An 18,970-nucleotide genomic window follows, 5' to 3' on the forward strand; every position below is an offset into this window, starting at 1 on the left:
CCTCATAGTGCTGTGCTTTGTATTGGTAGCTAGAAAGGTGTGGATAACACACCAGTGTTTTGGCTACTGCTGAGCAGTGCTCCCACAGCATCAAAGCTGTCTCTCCAACATTTCCCCCCCTCACGAGTAGGCTGGGGGTGGGCAAGATCTTGGGAGGGGACATGGCCAGGACAGCTGACCCAAACTGACCAAAGGGATATTCCATACCATATGTTGTTGTCTCAGCAATAAAAGCTAAGAGAAAGGAGGAGGAAGGGGGACATTCGTTATTTACATTTCTCTTCTGGAGCAACCGCTGCACATACCGAAGCCCTGCTTCCCAGGAAGTGGCTGGACATTGCCTGCTGATGGGAAATAGAGAATAAAATCTTTTTTTTCTTTTTTTGCTTCCACATGCGGCCTTTGCTTTTTTTTTTTTTTAATTAAACTGCCCTTATCTTAACCCACGAGGTTTTTGAGGTTTTTCTTCCATCTCATTTTCTCTCTGCCTGTCCTGCTGAGGAGGGGAGTGATAGAGCAGCTTGGTGGCACCTGGCATCCAGCCAAGGTCAAACCCACCACAGGTGGTGGAGGGGAGGATGATTTATTTATCCAGAGGGGACCCTCTTGCCAGCGAGGTGCTGTGAGTGGAGTGTGACTTGGGGCAGGGAGTCAATGCTGGACAGGAATAAGAATGGGTCAGTTTGGAGAGTGTCCTGGCAGGTCAGGGGGTGCAGCAAGGGGAGGTACTGGCAGATGTTGCCTCCCAACTCTCTCACTTCTATCCAGATAAGGTGGCTTGGGTCAGTGGTCTCCTGCATTACTGTCTGCCCCCTTATCTGTCTGGAGAGTTCACTGCTCATTCTCGGCAACACTTTCACCAGCTCCCTGGCAGCCATCCCCACAGCACTGAGTCTGTGTCCCCTCTCCCTCCCCAGTCTGAGCACTGCTGGGTTGGCATGTGGCACAGAGCATACTCGTAGTGCCTGCAGAAGGAGAGCTTGAGAAAGGTTGTTTGGAGCTGCAGAAGCTCAGTCAGCCCCACACCTCTGTCCCGTTGGGGAAAATGCTCCTTACGTAATTTGCACATGACCTAGGAGGATCTGTCTCTATTTCTGCAGTACACTTCCCCCTTCTCCCTTTGCACTTCCCTTCCTCTTTTATCCTTTCTGGTAGCATTTTTTGCCTCTTGTCACTCAGTTTTGCTTGATGGCTACTCACTCTTCCCCAATTGCTCAGGGTGTGGTCCCGTCTAGGCTGGTGCAGACCAGTACTCTCAGGACTTGCTTCAGGCTTTGAGCACTACTGTGGCTGAAAGGCAGCCATAAGTCCACTGATTTACATGGAGTGTATTTACTGGCCAACAAGGCAGATGTCCTGTTGGGAGTCTGCTATAGACCACCCAACCAGGATGTAGAGATAGATGAAGTGGCTGGCAGAAGTCTCGCAATCGCTAGACCTTGTTCTCGTGGGGGACTTCAACTTCACGGACATCTGCTGGAAATACAACACAGCAGAGAGGCAACAGTCTCAAAAGTTCCTAGAGTGTGTGGAAGATAACTTCCTGAAACAGCTGACAAGTGAGCCTACCAGGGGTGGTGCCTCGCTTGACCTGCTGTTTACAAACAGAGAAGGACTCGTGGGAGATGTCATGGTCAGAGGCCGTCTTGGGCTTAGCAACCACTATATGATAGAGTTCTCTATTCTGGGCGATGTAAAGAGGAGGGGCAGCAAAACTGTTACCATGGACTTCCGGAGGGCAGACTTTGGCCTGTTCAGGACGCTAGTTGGGAAAGTCCCATGGCAGGCAGTCCTGAAAGGCAAAGGGGTCCAGGAAGGCTGGGCCTTCTTCAAGAAGGAAGTCTTAAGGGCGCAGGAGCGGGCTGTCCCCATGTGCCGTAAGACGAACTGGCGGGGAAGACAACCGGCCTGGCTGAACAGAGAGCTTTTGCTGGGACTCAGGGAAAAAAGGAGAGTCTACCACCTTTGGAAGAAGGGGCGGGCAACTCAGGAGGAGTACAGGGATCTTGTTAAGTCATGTAGAGAGGAAATTAGAAAAGCAAAAGCCCAGCTAGAACTCAATCTGGCCACTGTTGTAAAAGATAATAAAAAATGTTTTTATAAGTACATCAGCAATAAAAGGAGAGCCAAGGAGAATCTCCATCCTTTGCTAGATGTGGGCGGGAACATTGTCACTAAGGACAAGGAAAAGGCTGAGGTACTTAATGCCTTCTTTGCCTCTCTCTTTAATAGCCAGACCAGTCATCCCCAGGGTATTCAGCCCCCTGAGCTGGAAGACAGGGACAGAGAGCAGAATGGAGCCCCCATAATCCAGGAGGAAGCAGTTAATGACCTGCTATGCCACCTGGACAATCACAAGTCTATGGGGCCAGATGGGATCCACCCGAGAGTATTGAGGGAGCTGGCAGAGGAGCTCGCCAAGCCACTTTCCATCATCTATCAGCAGTCCTGGTTAACAGGGGAGGTCCCTGATGACTGGAGGCTTGCCAATGTGACGCCCATCTACAAGAAGGGCTGGAAGGAGGATCTGGGGAACTACAGGCCTGTCAGCCTGACCTTGGTGCCGGGGAAGATTATGCAGCGGTTCATATTAAGTGAACTCAACAGGCATGTGCAAGTCAACCGGGGGATTGGGCCCAGCCAGCATGGGTTCATGAAAGGCAGGTCCTGCTTGACCAACCTGATCTCCTTCTATGACCTGGTGACCCACCTGGTGGATGAAGGAAAGGCTGTGGCTGTCATCTACCTGGACTTCAGCAAAGCCTTTGACACAGTCTCCCATAGCATTCTCCTTGGGAAGCTGGCAGCTCATGGCTTGGACGGGTGTAGTCTTCGCTGGGTAAAAAACTGGTTGGGTAGCCGAGCCCAGAGAGCAGTGGAGAATGGAGTTAAGTCCAGTTGGCGGCCGGTCACAAGCGGTGTTCCCCAGGGCTCTGTTTTGGGGCCAGTCTTGTTTAATATCTTTATCAACGATCTGGATGAGGGGATTGAGTGTGCCCTCAGTAAGTCTGTAGATGACACCAAACTGGGTGGGAGTGTCGATCTGCTGGAGGGTAGGATGGCCCTGCAGAGGGACCTGGACAGGCTGGACCGATGGGCCGAGGCCAACTGTATGAGGTTTAACAAGGCCAAGTGCCGGGTCCTGCACTTTGGTCACAACAACCCCATGCAACGCTACACGCTTGGGGAAGAGTGGCTGGAAAGCTGCCTGGCGGAAAAGGACCTGGGGGTGCTGGTCGACAGCTGGCTGAACATGAGCCAGCAGTGTGCCCAGGTGGCCAAGAAGGCCAACAGCATCCTGGATTGTATCAGGAATAGTGTGGCCAGCAGGAGCAGGGAGGTGATCATCCCCCTGTACTCAGCACTGGTGAGGCCGCACCTGGAATACTGTGTCCAGTTTTGGGCCCCTCAATACAAAAAAGACATTGAGGTGCTGGAGCGTGTCCAGAGAAGGGCAACAAAGCTGGGGAAGGGTCTGGAGCACAGGCCTTATGAGGAACGGCTGAGGGAACTGGGGTTGTTTAGTGTGGAGATCAGGAGGCTGAGGGGAGACCTTATCGCCCTCTACAACTACCTGAAAGGAGGTTGTAGTGAGGTGGGTGTTGGTCTCTTCTCCCAAGTAGATAACAATAGGATGAGAGGAAATGGCCTTCAAGCTGCGCCAGGGGAGGTTTAGATTGGATATTAGGAAAAATTTCTTCACGGAAAGGGTAGTCAAGCATTGGAACAGGCTGCCCAGAGAGGTGGTGGAGTCACCATCCCTGGAAGTGTTCAAAAAATATGTAGACGTGGCACTTTGGGACATGGTTTAGTGGGCATGGTGGTGTTGGGTTGATGGTTGGCATGACGATCTTAGAGGTCCTTTCCAATCTTAATGATTCCTAGTTTTTGCTTTCATTAAAAATAATCCAGCCACCAAGCCAGGAAACATGAAATTGCTACTCTGCCCTTAATTGGTTTAATTGGTTTAGTGATGGACTTGGTAATGTTAGGTTAATGGTTGGACTGGATGATCTTAAAGGTCTTTTCCAACCTAAATGATCCTATGATCCTATCCTATGATTCCTATTGTGGGTTCACCAAACAAACATAGACAAGCATACAACCTGTGTGTCCCGGGTGCCCAAAAGGCACTGCAGCATCTGTCTTGCTCTTTAAAAACTCCTCCCCTTCACCTTTTTTCTATAATTAGCACCTTCATTGTGGGGACAGCACAACTATGTCAGCTTGGATATGTTCCCTGCTTTGGGAACATGAAAGGGATGCCACTACATTCCTTACAGTGGTTTAAGCCATAGAGATAAAAGCTTGTATAGGCAAATAAAGACATGAAATCCAACCATTTAACTTAAAAAGAGACAACAAAGAGTCATTTCTATTTCCATAGCAACCTTACCATGTAGAAAATCTTCACATTGGGGCTTTTAAAGATATCTTAAATTCACAGTATTGCAATACTTACCTATGCAGCTAAGATTTGCTGAAGCAAAGTTGATCACTTGTCAGCATCTAGTCCTTTCAATGTAGACAAACTAGTAGACTTATGAAAATCAGCTTTTCTTAAATTTTTACTGCATTTTAAACTGCTGTTTGCTAATGTTGCAATTATTTTTTATATATATCTCCATAAGAGCACCAACATAAAATATAAATAATAAATATATACATACATCTCTCAATGCTAAGCATAAGAGCAATCAAATGCTGTTGCTATTCTGCTGAAATATTTTATTTTTAAAAATAACTGTAGAAATAGGCTGAAATGTCTAAAATTGATGGAAGAAATTCCTTCATGGCTAACCAAAATAAATCTCCATGAGACCTGATCTTTTCCAAAAATTCTTGTTATTCTTTCTGCCAAGTAATCTTAGTACATTTGTATGGGAGGCATGGGAGGACCAGAGGATTTTGAAATTAGTAGCAGGTGACTTACCTTTGTGCTGATCAAACACTGATGAGGAACTGAAATCCATTGTGGTCTATCTCATTATTTACATCCAGACCAGACAAATGCCATCTCCAGGGTTTTCAGGGAAGAATCCCATATATTACAGTAAACAATGCAATGATAGCTGTTGCTAATCTTCTTGTCAGATAATTAAACTCACTTTACAGCTGCAGGTTGTTGTCAAGGCAAGGACACTATCACTATCCTGATGGGAACGATATATTCTGTTTGTTATGGACCCTCTTAAAATGACATCCCTGGAAGCTTATCTGAGCTTTTGAAAAGCATCTTAGCTCCAGCGAGTGAAATCACCTACGAGTAGCTCTGAGAGATGCTGCAGCTCATCCAACCTCAGCAGCCAAGCGCTGCCTGTAGACAAACAAGCCTCAGAGGGCAAATGGCAATTCACTGGCAGATGGAGCATGTGCAGAGCTGCCAGCGCAGGTCGGGTGCAGACATTCTTGCTGTGCTGGCCAAGTGGCATGCATGCTGCACTCACAGACAGCCCTGCGGGCTGGTTGCCTGTACCACTGTGCTGTCAGCATATGCCTGAGGATGGTTTGTCAAATGATGTTTTCAGAGATTAGAATCATAGAATCATAGAAGTTACACTGGGGGAATATTTTAGAAATGTCAATAGGCTGTCAGTAAAGCCCTAGAAACCAAAGCTGTGAACTACTTTCATTCCCTGCCCCTTCTCTGAGCCCTTCTATGTCCCAATCATCATACACAAAACTTGCACTCACAGGAAAAACTTTGTGGCAAAAATCCTAAGGCTGCTGCAGGCGATAGCAAAAATATGTGTTCCTTGGGGCCAGGAGGCAACCTCTGCTACTCGACCCACTTCATTAGTCCAGGAACTCAATAGATGGAGAATGGTGTGGAAAAAATCAAGTAGCACTTTGTAACAACTGCACGGTCATAACGAAGGGTTAATTAGTAATTAATAGTTACAGGCATGAACAATACTTGCTGTAGGCAGCTATAAGCCCACCACTTCAAGGTTATAAACTAGAGTGATAAGCGACCTAACAGCCTGCCAGGATTTTTAACAACTGATTAAAGATTTATTGAAAGATCTATTCATAATTTATTAACTCTATATAAACTGTTATGGAATCATAGAATCATAGAATGCTTTGGGTTGGAAGGGACCTTTAGAGGTCATCCAGACCAACCCCCCTGCAGTGAGCAGGGACTGCTTTAGCTAGATCAGCTTGCTCAGAGCCCCGTCCAACCTGACCTTGAATGTTTCTAGGGATGGGGCCTCCACCACCTCTCTGGGAAACCTGTTCCAGTGCTTGACCCACCCTCATTGTAAAAAATTTCTTTCTTATGTCTAGTCTAAATCTATTCTTCTTTAGTTTAAATCCATTATTCCTTGTTCTGTCACAACAGGCCTTGCTAAAAAGATTCTCCCCATCTTTCCTGTAGGCCCCCTTTAAGTACTGAAAGGCTGCAATAAGGTCTCCCCAGAGCCTTCTCTTCTCCAGGCTGAACAACCCCAACTCTCTCAGCCTGTTCTCGTAGGAGAGGTGCTCCAGCCCTCGGATCATTTTTGTGGCCCTCCTCTGGACCCATTCCAACAGGTCCATGTCCTTCTTGTGCTGAGGGCCCCAGAGCTGGACGCAGTACTCCAGATGAGGTCTCACCAGAGCAGAGTAGAGAGGCAGAATCACCTCCCTCGACCTGCTGGCCACGCTTCTTTTGATGCAGCCCAGGATACGGTTGGCCTTCTGGGCTGCAAGCGCACATTGCCGGCTCATATCCAGCTTTTCATCCACCAGTACCCCTAAGTCCTTCTCCGCAGGGCTGCTCTCAATCCCTTCATCCCCCAGCCTGTATTGATATTGGGGGCTGCCCCAACCCAGGTGCAGGACCTTGCACTTGGCCTTGTTGAACCTCATGAGGTTCACACAGGCCCACCTCTCCAGCTTGTCCAGGTCCCTTTGGATGACATCTCGTCCTTCTGGCGTGTCAACCACACCACTCGGCTTGGTGTCGTCTGCAAACTTGCTGAGGGTGTACTCGATCCCACTATGTCATTGATGAAGATGTTAAACAGCACTGGTCCCAGTACAGACCCCTGAGGGACCCCACTTGTCACCGGTCTCCATGTGGACATCGAGCCATTGACCACGACCCTCTGGATGTGACCATCCAGCCAATTCCTTATCCACTGAACAGTCCACCCATCAAACCCATATCTCCCCAATTTAGAGAGAAGGATGTTGTGGGGGACTGTGTCGAACGCTTTACAGAAATCCAAGTAGATGACATCCATTGCTTTTCCCTTGTCCACTGATGCAGTCACTCGTTCATAAAAAGCCACTAGGTTGGTCAGGCAGGACTTGCCCTTGGTGAAGCCATGCTGGCTGTCTCGAATCACCTCCCTGTCCTCCATGTACTTGAGCATATCTTACCTATTTCCTGATTTAACTCCTGCATGGAGAACATAAATAAGCAAGCCATTACTATCTTAGTGTATTTATACCTAATTACAGTTAGTTAAAGTACAAGGTTTAATGAAGGGATAGTAACTGAGAGCATGTTACCATGGAGTCAAAGAAGAGACACATCACTACAGCTGAATAAGACAAACTAATATATGAAAATTAAGAAAGGCAAGGCACTTTTGACCCAAGAGTGCAGAGAGGACCTACACTAAAGCTATGTCTAAGTTTGGTCAGCCTAAGAAGCCCCTAGACTTTATTCACTGTATTGATGATATTCTGCTGTATTGACTGATTGCTGTGACTACAACAGATGCTAGAGATGTAACTTAAATGTAGACACTGCAGGAGTTGTATCTGGAGCTGATTCGCATCCCAAGTATCTGCTTCTGAACCTAAATCCAAACTATGTGTTTGGAAAAAGATAGTATTGTCCAGCAAGCAATACATCCTTGACAGCTTGAAACCAAAGACCAGAACCGAAATTCTCCAAAGTGTAACAGTGTGATCTGCTCAAGGGTCCTTAACTCTGGAGAGGTATGTGGTGGGACTGTGGAGCCAGAGATTGGCTCTGTTTCTTTTCTCTACTGATGACTTGTTTGTGCTTTGGGTCATCTCAGGCCTTTTTTATATTGAGGAGGGATCCACCATGTGGCAAGTGCTGTCTATGCACAGATCTGGGAACAGAGTATTATGCAGACGGTCAGCTCCTAACTGGCACCTCCTCACCATGAGGGTGGCTCAGGGGGTGGCACCAGCTTTCACCTGCCTCACGGACAGTACGTCCAGCTGCCATGGCTGCTGCCTTTGTGGAGGAGGGACTGGAGCTAGAGACATGTCTCTCAGGGAGTCTGTGGTCAGGCATTTTGAACTGCAAATTATCACCCCTGGTGATCTTCAAAAGACTCTAAAAGCAGCCTTTGCTTCCTGTGTGTGACAAGAGGCCCTTTGTCCTCTGTGTGCACAGGGTTTCTGACCCTGGGCACTCCTGCAAGTGCAGGTTACACAGTTAGCTGGCCGCTCTACCATCCTCTACCTAATCTGATCAATTAAAAACTCACAGTTTTACCTGCCCGTTTACCATTACTGGGTCTCTGTCCTTCCATTCTGCTCCTGTGATGGAGGCAATGGGCTTCGGAGATTACCGCGCCAGTCTCACTCTTGACGTTCATTAGCCTGGGAACAAGGCTCATTGCAGGTACACAGCCAGGGAATTTGGGAGAGAAAGACCTGACAGCTGACTCCTTGTGGGTCCCACATGGGGCACTGTTGTGGTTTAGCCCCAGCCAGCAACTAAGCACCATGCAGCCGCTCACTCACTCCCCCTACCCCGACGGGATGGGGGAGAGAATCGGAGGAGTAAGAGTGAGAAACACTCCTGGGTTGAGATAAGAACAGTTTAATAACTGAAATAAAGTAAAATAATAATGATAATAATAACAATACAATAATGATAATAATAACAATAATATACAAAGCAAGTGATGCACAATGCAATTGCTCACCACCCACCGACTGATACCCAGACAGTTCCCGAGCAGCAATCGCTGCTCCCCGGCCAACCCCCCCCAGTTTATATACTGAGTATGACATCATATGGTATGGAATAGCCCTTTGGTCAGTTTGGATCAACTATTCTGGCTGTTCCCCCTCCCAGTTTCTTGTGTACCTGGCAGAGCATGGGAAGCTGAAAAGTCCTTGACTAACATAAGCAGTCCTTAGCAACAACTAAAACATCAGCATGTTATCAACATTCTTCTCCTACTAAATCCAAAACACAGCACTATGCCTGCTACTAGGAAGAAAATTAACTCTATTCCAGCCAAAACCAGGACAGGCATAATATTCCCTATGGCACTGTATACATTTGCCAGGGGCTCAACTTGCCTTCAGCTATGGGAAAGCCAGGCACCTCCTCTGAGATGATAGGTGTCCACAGCCCACAGGGACAGAGCGTGTTTGAGAGCTGGCAACTCCCACCCTCTACATTCATCAGAAGAGACGCAAGGCCTATGCTTTAGCAAAACACCTTTCCCCATGTAGACACGAGCACCAGGTAAACACAATTCTGTGTCTCAGCTGTGGTAGACATCTCACAGCTCAGAGGCTGCCAGAAAAGCTGAGATTTAGGAGTTAGGCTTGACTCACTGACTTCTCTATAAGTATCTTTTTATTGCTTCTTTAGAAGACTTGAAGGAAATGTCTCCAAATTCCTTAGGGCCTCCTGTTCTCAGTGGCTGTGAAAGCAGCCCTGGCTAAGGACAACAAAGACACAAAAGAGACTGAGCCTGGTCTAGGCAGCAGATAAAGATCATAGATTTAATATTGTTAATTTACATTATTCTTTAATTTAAGCAAAGTGTTCCTGACGTTTATGCTGTCAGTGGTAGATTGTTGGGTTTGGGTGGGTTTTTTGGTTGGTTGGTTGGGGTTTTTTTGTAGTGGAAGAAAGCCCGAGTACAGAAAAGTGATGAAAAGGGTATAGCACAGAGGTTTTTTTTTGCATGCTTGTTCGCCTGTGCATCAGCATTTGGCTGTATGTAGGGTAGTTAACTCTCCTTCTAATAACAGTTCATTAGGTGAGTGCAAGCCTTGTGGTGAGACCACAGAGAACGGTCAAAACATATATTCAAATGCTATGTAAATGTTATTTACTGGGGTACAGAGCAGGGCTAAAGACTGGCATTGCAGAGACTGAGAGATCATCAGTGCCAACAGCTGACAGCACCTGCTCTGTGCCACATTGCCATCATGAGCATAGATTCAGCTTACATATCTGCTCTTCTGCTGCTGCTGCAGAGGACATTGGCAAGTGGGCAAGGGCTCTGCATCCATTTTTCACCCCAACACAGTCAGTGCTTTGGAGAAAGGATGATCTGCTTTTGCAAAGCTCTTGGAGCAGCAGCGCCCTCCTCTGTAAGGAGCACTGCCAGGAGCCAGCACCTCAGAGACAGCAGTGCCAGGGGTAAAGTGTTTCCCTGCTTTCTTCACGGGTGTATCGCAAGCCTGAATGTTTACACCCTCAGTATTGCTTGGTAAGCATGTAATCTAGTGAATGGAAGTCAAAATGAACAAAGGGATACCTTCACGTTCAGTTCCTAATAAAATCCAGTAATAATTTAATCATAAAGTATTTCAAGTACCATGCTATATATAAACTAACTCCTGATTGGATTTGGAGCTGCATCCTCAATGTTGGGAGTGTTAGCACTGAGCTCAGATGTGTGTGGAGAAGTGGGACCCCTACACAGGCAGAAGGATTCAGCTGTGCTCTCTGGTGGGGTCTGCCCAAATGAGGACAATCTCCATTAAAATGTCAGCAGATAAGCAGTGACTAGAGAAAGGAGAATAAAGACAGAGCTACATCTTAGAGGTTCCCACATAAAATGTAAGGCAGAGTGAGGATCCATTCTACTCTGCTCCCTGCTTTATAAGGCCAAATGCACCCTCTACTAAGTCAAATTGAATTTTTGCCCTTGACTTCAATAGGATCAGGGCATCTCCCACAGTACAATTGTTTGGGATATCACTAGCATCCCGTGAGACAAATTTAGTAACAAGCCAAACACACCTGAGAGTCCACTCTGTAATTAGAGTAGGGCTGTTAAACAGTAACTGGTTTTGTGTGTATTGTTTCCCCAAATGATAATCTGTAATTAACTAAACCAAATTTTTAATTTTTCTCAGACTGATTGTTGTGCCCACTTCAGGAGGAGTGAGGAGTCTCCCACTGAGTTTACCTTACCCTTACTGTGCTGTAGCTTTCTCTCACCCTCCAAAGACTTCCTCATAATATTTTCAGGTCTAAAACTGCATTCAGTACCTCTGGCATGGTGTAAGGCCAATTTGAAGAACCTGGTGGTGTGGGCCAGCCAGATGTGCATGTCGAGGAGCAGAAGGGGTGGGTGCAGAAACCCACCCAAGCAGGAGAGTCAAGGTACAGGTGTGTCTGTCCTGGGTACACACCCATGTCTATGACACCAGGGAGCTGGAGCTGGGGTGTCACATTTGTGGTATTACATGGGTAGAGGGAAATTGATGTTCAAACCCTTGCTTTTTATTTTTTTAAATTTTAATGTTTTTGTATTCTGTTATTGTTTGCTCTACAAGATAACATAAGGAAAAAAAGATGTCCATTCCAGGTCAGATCAAAAGTTCATCTAGCCCGGTAACCTCAGTGTCTAAATAGCACTTGCCAGCAGCTGTCTGGTGAACTGCAGGACAAGTGTGTAGTGACATTTCCTCTGAGCACTCCCCCAGTCTCCGGCAATTTTCAGATAGTGGCTGACTCAGTACGGAAGAGTCTTTAAGGCAGTCCTGTGATTCTGCAGAGTTCCAGTAGATGGTGGGGTGGGATCAGCACTTGCCTCTTTGAACCAGCAGAAACAGCTCTTAAGCAGAAAGAAGAAAATTGTTTTCATTTTAAATGGAGGAAGAAAAATTCATCTGTGGGAAGCTGGTAATCTCTGACATTATGCAGTGCATTAAGAATGCCTGCAAATTAATAAGTCCCATTCCAGATATCAAATGATAGTACAGAGCATGACTCATCATCTATGAATGGTAAGCTTTGAGAGCCTTGCTGTAAACCTTTGTGATAGTAAATTTTCCTTGGTAAAATACATGAAAAGCTTAACACATGTTTTTACATCTATGGCTCCAAAATGCTCTATCTTAAACCAGAAAAGTTAGTCATTTAAAGGTAGATAGCAAATTACAGGTGGGCTGAAAACAGTATCAGGAAGAGCGAATCAAAACCACAAAATAGACTGACTAGTGTATTTCAGTATAGTTAAAAGGAAAAGGGAGAAAGTCACCACTTGCAGCACTGAATCAGGAGAAGGCATCTGCCTCTTCCCCAGTGGTTGGGGATGTACACATTAGGAATCCCAGTCTTGCTTTGCCACTGACTTGCTGGGACAGTTAGGTCAACTCGTCTTTGTACTGGATTTGGAGTAATAGTACCTGATGGATGCTTGAACGTCTTTTCAAGGATATTTGCACCATTCTGCTTTTGTGTGTTTGCTGTACCAATTTTCCTATGAAACACAGAAAGCTGGGCCAGTGAGGAGAGTGTCAGCCTCTCTGGGAGCACTACCTGCCATAACAGCAGTTGTATCCAGACTGTGCAATGGGATGCTTGGATGACACTACTTGGCAGTGTAACAAGTCCAAACAGGCACAACTAAACAGAAAACAGGAAATTTGAGTGAGGATTCAATTCTTAGAGGAACTGGTTAATAAGGAAACTAGTTCATCTCCTGCTTCTGGGCACTTTTTTATTATGTGAAAGGCAAATATAAAGCATCCAGTCCAATTAGCTTTGTTTGTAGAAACAACAGGAATCTATTTATTGTGTCATAGGATTATTATATCATACAAATCTCCTCTGTTCCTCATTAATGCTTACAATATACTGATACCAGCCAGCCAGGCTTCCTCTTTTTTCTGCAGCAAGCCACAGAAGCACAAACCTTCTTTCTAGTACTGTTTCTTTGAATCTGCTTCTCTGATTCTTAATGCAGAAATCAGAGGACAATAACAAGTTTAAATCCCACACCCATATCTTCACATAGTGCTATTTCTAATGATTTCAGTTTCATATAATGGTGGGTGTTTCTGTGCCAGAGTAAGTGCATGTCTTTGGGATGCTGGCCCCTCCTGTCTGACCTGTGAAAACCCAGAAATTGCTTACAGCCCTTACCCAGACATCTCACCACCTGGCTGGGGATGTAGCATGCTTCAGGGAAGCTGGCTGGCATAGTGGGGAAGTTGTCAAGGCACGGCCACAATCAGTGACAAATCAGATTTATACATAGGAAAAGTAAAGTGGTTGCTGGACAAAATAGTAACATGAAGAAAAGTGTCTGGACTGGGCCACATTGCAATGACAGATGTCATTAAAAAGCTGAGCATCAGATTTTACACCATGCCAGGAGAAAAACTTTTTGCTTCCTCCATTCATGTCTTCTTATTGTCCTATGCAATTTTTCTATTTACAACTACAACCTGGAACCAGTTTATCTTTTCAGTTGCTGATCATTTTCCTACTGTACATTAACTCCAGCATGTACAAGCAAAAGTAAGTGCAATGCAATGACACATGCCAGATAATTACTTGTGCAGCTTTAGCAATGACCGGGGTAGTCCAGATGTAAACAGGTAAATAACGCAGCTGCACAATGTTGCATCAGAAGCTGTTCCTCTGACTCTCTTCAGCGTGATTACAGTGAGGTGTGTAATGTGGAGTAAATGAGCTGATGACCTCTGTCTTTTATGTGTTTGGGATAATTGAAGGTATGTGTCCATTAAAGTCTTTGATTAGAAATATTTTACATTTATTGCCAGGGTTTGTCAAAGCCCCAGATGTGAGAAAAAAAATAGGTGTCTGTAACATACAAACTGCAAATTGTGGCACAAAGGGCTTAGTCCTGTATTCTTTTCATACCTAGGACTCCTGTTGATATCTCATCCCAGATTATGAGCTTTACTTCAGGTTTGCAAGGTGACAAGTGCATTAGTAGCAATGGAGCACACAGGTCTGTGGTTTGGTATTATAATTACATGGAAGTGGCAATTTTACTGTGTGCCAATGAAACTCAAACAAAAATGCAAACTTTTAAATGGTATCTCAATATACGTATGTACTCGCTGTCAGAATTTGAAGTTAAGCAGCTGAGTAGGCCACAGCATCAGAAGTAAGTTCAGAAGAAAGCCAAGCACACTGGACAAAACAACATCATCCTTTTGAAGACTTACACTATTACCGGTACTGAAGGCACATCAAATCTGCAACCCAGCAGGACTCCAGATTGCAGTAGCATTTATTATTGCTTTGATGTAGCCAGGATAGTTCCCAGACTTATAAGACCTATTTATGGAAGCCCCTCTCTACCTGTACAATAGATACTGTAATTGTGAAATTATGGTGGTACTGGGAGGGCCAAGCAAGTGCTGGGCTCCCATGGTGTCATGCAGGGCTGAAAACCATCCTGAAACCCTTTTGTGATCCCAAGATTTTCCAGTCTACCTAGACAAGACATAGAAAGGTCAGGAAAAGTCACCGAGGTGAAGTGCATTGTAGAGGTCACTTGGAAGGCCAGAGTGGGGTCACATACCCGGCTAGCAGTCCTGGGACTAGCAAAGGGCTTCCAAATGGCCATGGCAAGCCAGTGCTGGGTCACTCGATATCCTGGCTAGGGGAGCAAGGGTGGCCTTATAGGTTAAATACTAAATTGGGAGATTTCTGTGTTATGCCGCAGTCTGCTCTCATAGGCTCTGCTGTTCCAGTTTACTGGAAACAATAATATTCTAATAATATTCATCAGTTATTCATAGAAAGCAAAAGATTTGCACACGGAACTGATGTGGTTTTAAATGATTGAGTGGATGTTTGCAGGAGGGCTGTTGTAAAGTTTGCTCATTTCTTACTGTGATCGCTAGAATCAGTGTGCAACAGAAATGTAGAAACCATATTTTGCTACGGACAAGTGGATTTATATGAAGTAATTTTTGAACTTCAGAGGACCTTTCCTGAGTTTAAAAACCATTCCAAATGGGTCAAAGTGTGGCCTTAAACTATGTGAATTCTTTAACTGGCAAGAGAAACTGGAAGCTCATTGGGACTAATTGAAAACTGTGTGTGTTTATTCTGCATATGATGGACAGGCACAAACTTGCTTGATTTGTGCTCTGACACAAAGACAAGCCTGATTTGTTAGCTCAAGCCCAGCATTGTACTAATGCAGTCACACATTTTTCAGCTTGGAGCGTCTGTCCACTATATCCTACATATATACATGGGCAAAATAAGCACAAGGGTAGCAAAAGAAGCTTAAGGGTAGGATGGCCCTGCAGCGGGACCTGGACAGGCTGGACTGATGGGCCGAGGCCAACTGTATGAGGTTCAACAAGGCCAAGTGCCAGGTCCTGCACTTGGGTCACAACAACCCCATGCAATGCTACAGGCTTAGGGAAGAGTGGCTGGAAAGCACCCTGGCTGAAAAGGACCTGGGGGTGCTGGTTGACAACTGGCTGAACATGAGCCAGCAGTGTGCCCAGGTGGCCAAGAAGGCCAACAGCATCCTAGCTTGTATCAGAAATAGTGTGGCCAGCAGGAGCACGGAGGTGATTGTGCCCCGTACTCAGCGCTGGTGAGGCTGGTGGAGTCACCATCCCTGGAGGTGTTCAAAAAATGTGTAGACGTGGCACTTGGGGACATGGTTTAGTGGGCATGGTGGTGTTGGGTTGACGATTTTACTGATGATCTTAGAGGTCCTTTCCAACCTTAATGATTCCTAGTTTTTACTTTCATTAAAAATAATCCAGCCACCAAGCCAGGAAACATGAAATTGCTACTCTGCCCTTAATTGGTTTAGTGGTGGACTTGGTAATGTTAGGTTAATGGTTGGACTGGATGATCTTAAAGGTCTTTTCCAACCTAAATGATTCTATGATCCTATGGTTCTAAGAGGAAATTTTCCTCTACAAATGTAATTGAAACCTCCAGATATGTTGGTCAGAAGATAATTCTCAGATTAAGCACTGTAAATATTTTTCCTAAATAGTCCTATGTTGTGGGCTGAGTTCAGCATGATATGAACTGAAGAAGTGTCCTGTGATCTCTGTGTATAGCACTGAAATTTTAGGCCTCTTATCCTGAAAAAGCCCAGTTTCTTCTTGACTCCACATAGATGTGCAGGAATGGGAACAGGAGAGCAGATGAGAGGAGGTGCCAAGGGTACCTCAAACAGCTGCAACTTTAACTAAAAGCTGGAAGAACTGCAGTCCCACTGTTCAGAAAACAGTGTGGGCTGCTCCTTTGTGGCTTGCTCAGGGATACCTGGCACCGCAGACAAGGAGGTCAGATGCAGGACTGTGCCTTTCCCCTTTTGTCTTTGGGGGGACAGTAAAAATACACCAATGGAAAGCTACCACTGCATAACCAGCGCAGTTTTGTACAGCTCCAAATATAGGAGCGTGCCTCCAGGGCATGACCAAGGCATGAAACCAGACTTTGCAGTAGTACGGTTTGACCCCAGGCAGCAATTAGCTTGGCATCTGTGGGGGATGCAGCAGCACCTGCACAGTGGGCCATGCCGCTTAGCCCAGCATGCAGCCCAGCGCTGTGCATTGTGTTGGGTTTTCCGTGGCACAACAGGTGACATACGAAACCCCACGGCTTCCTTCCCATCTTGCACTCTAGGCATGCCTCCCCAAAGGTTAAACAAGCACAGACCTTCCTGCCAAAACTGATGTGCTTCAGATTTTTTTCAGAGAGAGGGAAATGTTTTTCAGTGTGGTTAGGCAGACTTAAAGTAAAAAAAAAATCCTGGAAAAGAATGAACACAACTATTAGCTAAGTAAAAGGCAAACGTGCACAGCTTCTTTGGAGACATAGCTGGTAGGGAAATGTCTTTGCTACAGGTATCTGGCTGAGAAGACAGCTTTCATGGCAGAAACTGTAAGTAATGGCAATGCCATGTTTGCTGGCCCAGCCTGGCCTGGGCAAGCTGGTGGCTGCAGATGCAACGGCAGCCAGCTGGTGTCAGGGATGGTCTATGCCTGCAGGCAGCAGCGTGGCTGTGCAGCCGCTCCTAGGCAAAGCAACCCCTCACCTGGTTCAGGCTCCCAGCAAGCTCCCTCCCCTCTGGGCTCGCCCCCATCCTGGGCATCAGCCTGGGCTATCGAATCACACATGTTTGTATGCTTGCACAAACCCTTTACCTAGCTGAGGTGTCTACAGCGTGTTCAGGACAGCAGGGGAGTATATAGACAAAAGCGAGCATTCCCCACACCCCCAGTAATTCTGTTTTTCCTGACAGACTGTGTGCCTCTTGTTTGGGATGCTCCTCCAATCGACTGCTGTGCTCACCACTGGCTGGTGGGTAGGATATGAGGGCAAGAGCACATCTCCAGCCTGCCCACAGGCTCCACTGCCACGCCCTGCCCTCACTGCCTCAAAGCACCTGCTGGGTGCAAACTGTACTGTTTCCCAAGCAGAACAAAATGGCAGGCACACATAACACCCATTGTTTAATGCCTTTGGAAACAAGGTACCAAAGGGCAGCTGGGGAGCAGCCCTGGAGGCACCGCAGCTTTCTGCAGCTTGTGGGATGTGTGTTTTGGCAGAATTAGTGTTAGTGGGGTGACGGTCCTATGTTGTGTCCAGCAGGCATGCATGCAGCTCTGTCTGAGGCTTTGTCTCCACCAAACAGTACAGAGATGCATCCTGCAACCCCTGGGTTATGCCAAACTCTTGCAGCCCGGTCTCACTCATCCAGTTTTGGGGCAGCGCTGTGGTATCCAGCAGCAGAAAGGCAATGGCTAGAGGGAAGTGTGCAAAGGCAGTGATGGCTGTTTTCTCACTTAACTCAGGCACTAAAAATAAACACCCTACAGACCTATCCCTTCATCCCTCACAAAGACTTTGCAAAACAACTTGAAATTTTTTAACAACCTTGAAAAAACCATGCAAGACTGTAAAAGTGTTTTTGTGATTTGCTATGTGACTGACTAAAGGCAGAAGTGTTTTAAAGTTCTTTGAGCATGTTTCTGTTCTCGAATTATTTTGAAATTATAGCACTTTTACATGTTGTATAGCTTCTTCTTTCCTAACTAGAGTCACTTTGGCAGTCTGTAAGTCCTAAGCTATTATTTATAACATTATCAGGAGTGGATAGGGCTGTGTAGAAGTAAATATAACAACTACCTTCATTATTAGAAAAGGAGAGTCCTATGGAATAGGCCAAGATAGTTTTAAGTATAGGAAAAGGCATGCTTGATTTGTATGTGTTAACATTAAAGTTGGCTGAATAGTAAAGAAAGTCCTTTGCAAATATTTTTTTGTATTTCAGAATTGGTTTCCTGTGACTTGCGAGGATGGTTGTAATCCACAACTGTCTTGACAGCTGCATATGAAATTATCATGTCTGCAAATCATGAAAATGTCATGAGTCTCTATGGACAAATGAGAAATTTTGGCTGGCCTTTATTAATCTGCTTTCTAAAATATCAGTCATCATCTACTTTTCTGAGTTTTCTATGTTTTTTTCTAAATTGACAAGTACACATAAATCTTCTAGGACAACTCTGACCCTGCAGGAATTTAAATTTATGCAAGCAGGGATGGAGCTTTAACAATTCCCAGGAAGCATTTTAGCAAGTAAATTTTGTTAGACATAATGCCCTTAGATGACCACTCAAACAAGATGAACAACAGTTTACAGTCATTTGCCTACTGAGATTTGCAAAAATCATACATACATACACACACACAAACACACATTGTATTTGCACACAGGCACACAGTAGGGCCTTTACCAATCTTTAACTGGAAGCTAAGACAGATTATAGAAGTTCACCAAAAAAGATATTGCAGTGGGCTCAGATGCAGAAAGAAGGAGATCTGTATGAAATAAAGCCAGATAACAGACAACTTTTTACTGAACTTGCTTAATCCAGGAGGAGATTTGCTGGTGGATGGTGGGGAGAGGGCAGGAGTCCCTGCTCCTCGTATGTGGCACATGCTTCATGTCACATGCAAGGGGAGCAGCTGTGCAGCCTCTCC

At 45.6% G+C, this 18,970-nt stretch overlaps 1 protein-coding gene across 1 annotated transcript in view; it reads right to left on the reverse strand.

Annotated features, from left to right (window-relative positions):
* The window catches only part of LOC142596475 (ankyrin repeat domain-containing protein 55-like), a 97,391-nt gene extending 92,418 nt beyond the window's left edge, over positions 1 to 4,973 (reverse strand). Inside the window, 1 exon segment of the mRNA XM_075725595.1 lies at positions 4,934 to 4,973. Within this exon segment, the coding sequence (XP_075581710.1) occupies positions 4,934 to 4,973 (40 nt within the window).
* Positions 4,974 to 18,970: the final 13,997 nt, after the last annotated feature.

Source organism: Pelecanus crispus, chromosome W (assembly GCF_030463565.1).
Source record: "Pelecanus crispus isolate bPelCri1 chromosome W, bPelCri1.pri, whole genome shotgun sequence".
NCBI classification, from domain to species: domain Eukaryota; kingdom Metazoa; phylum Chordata; class Aves; order Pelecaniformes; family Pelecanidae; genus Pelecanus; species Pelecanus crispus.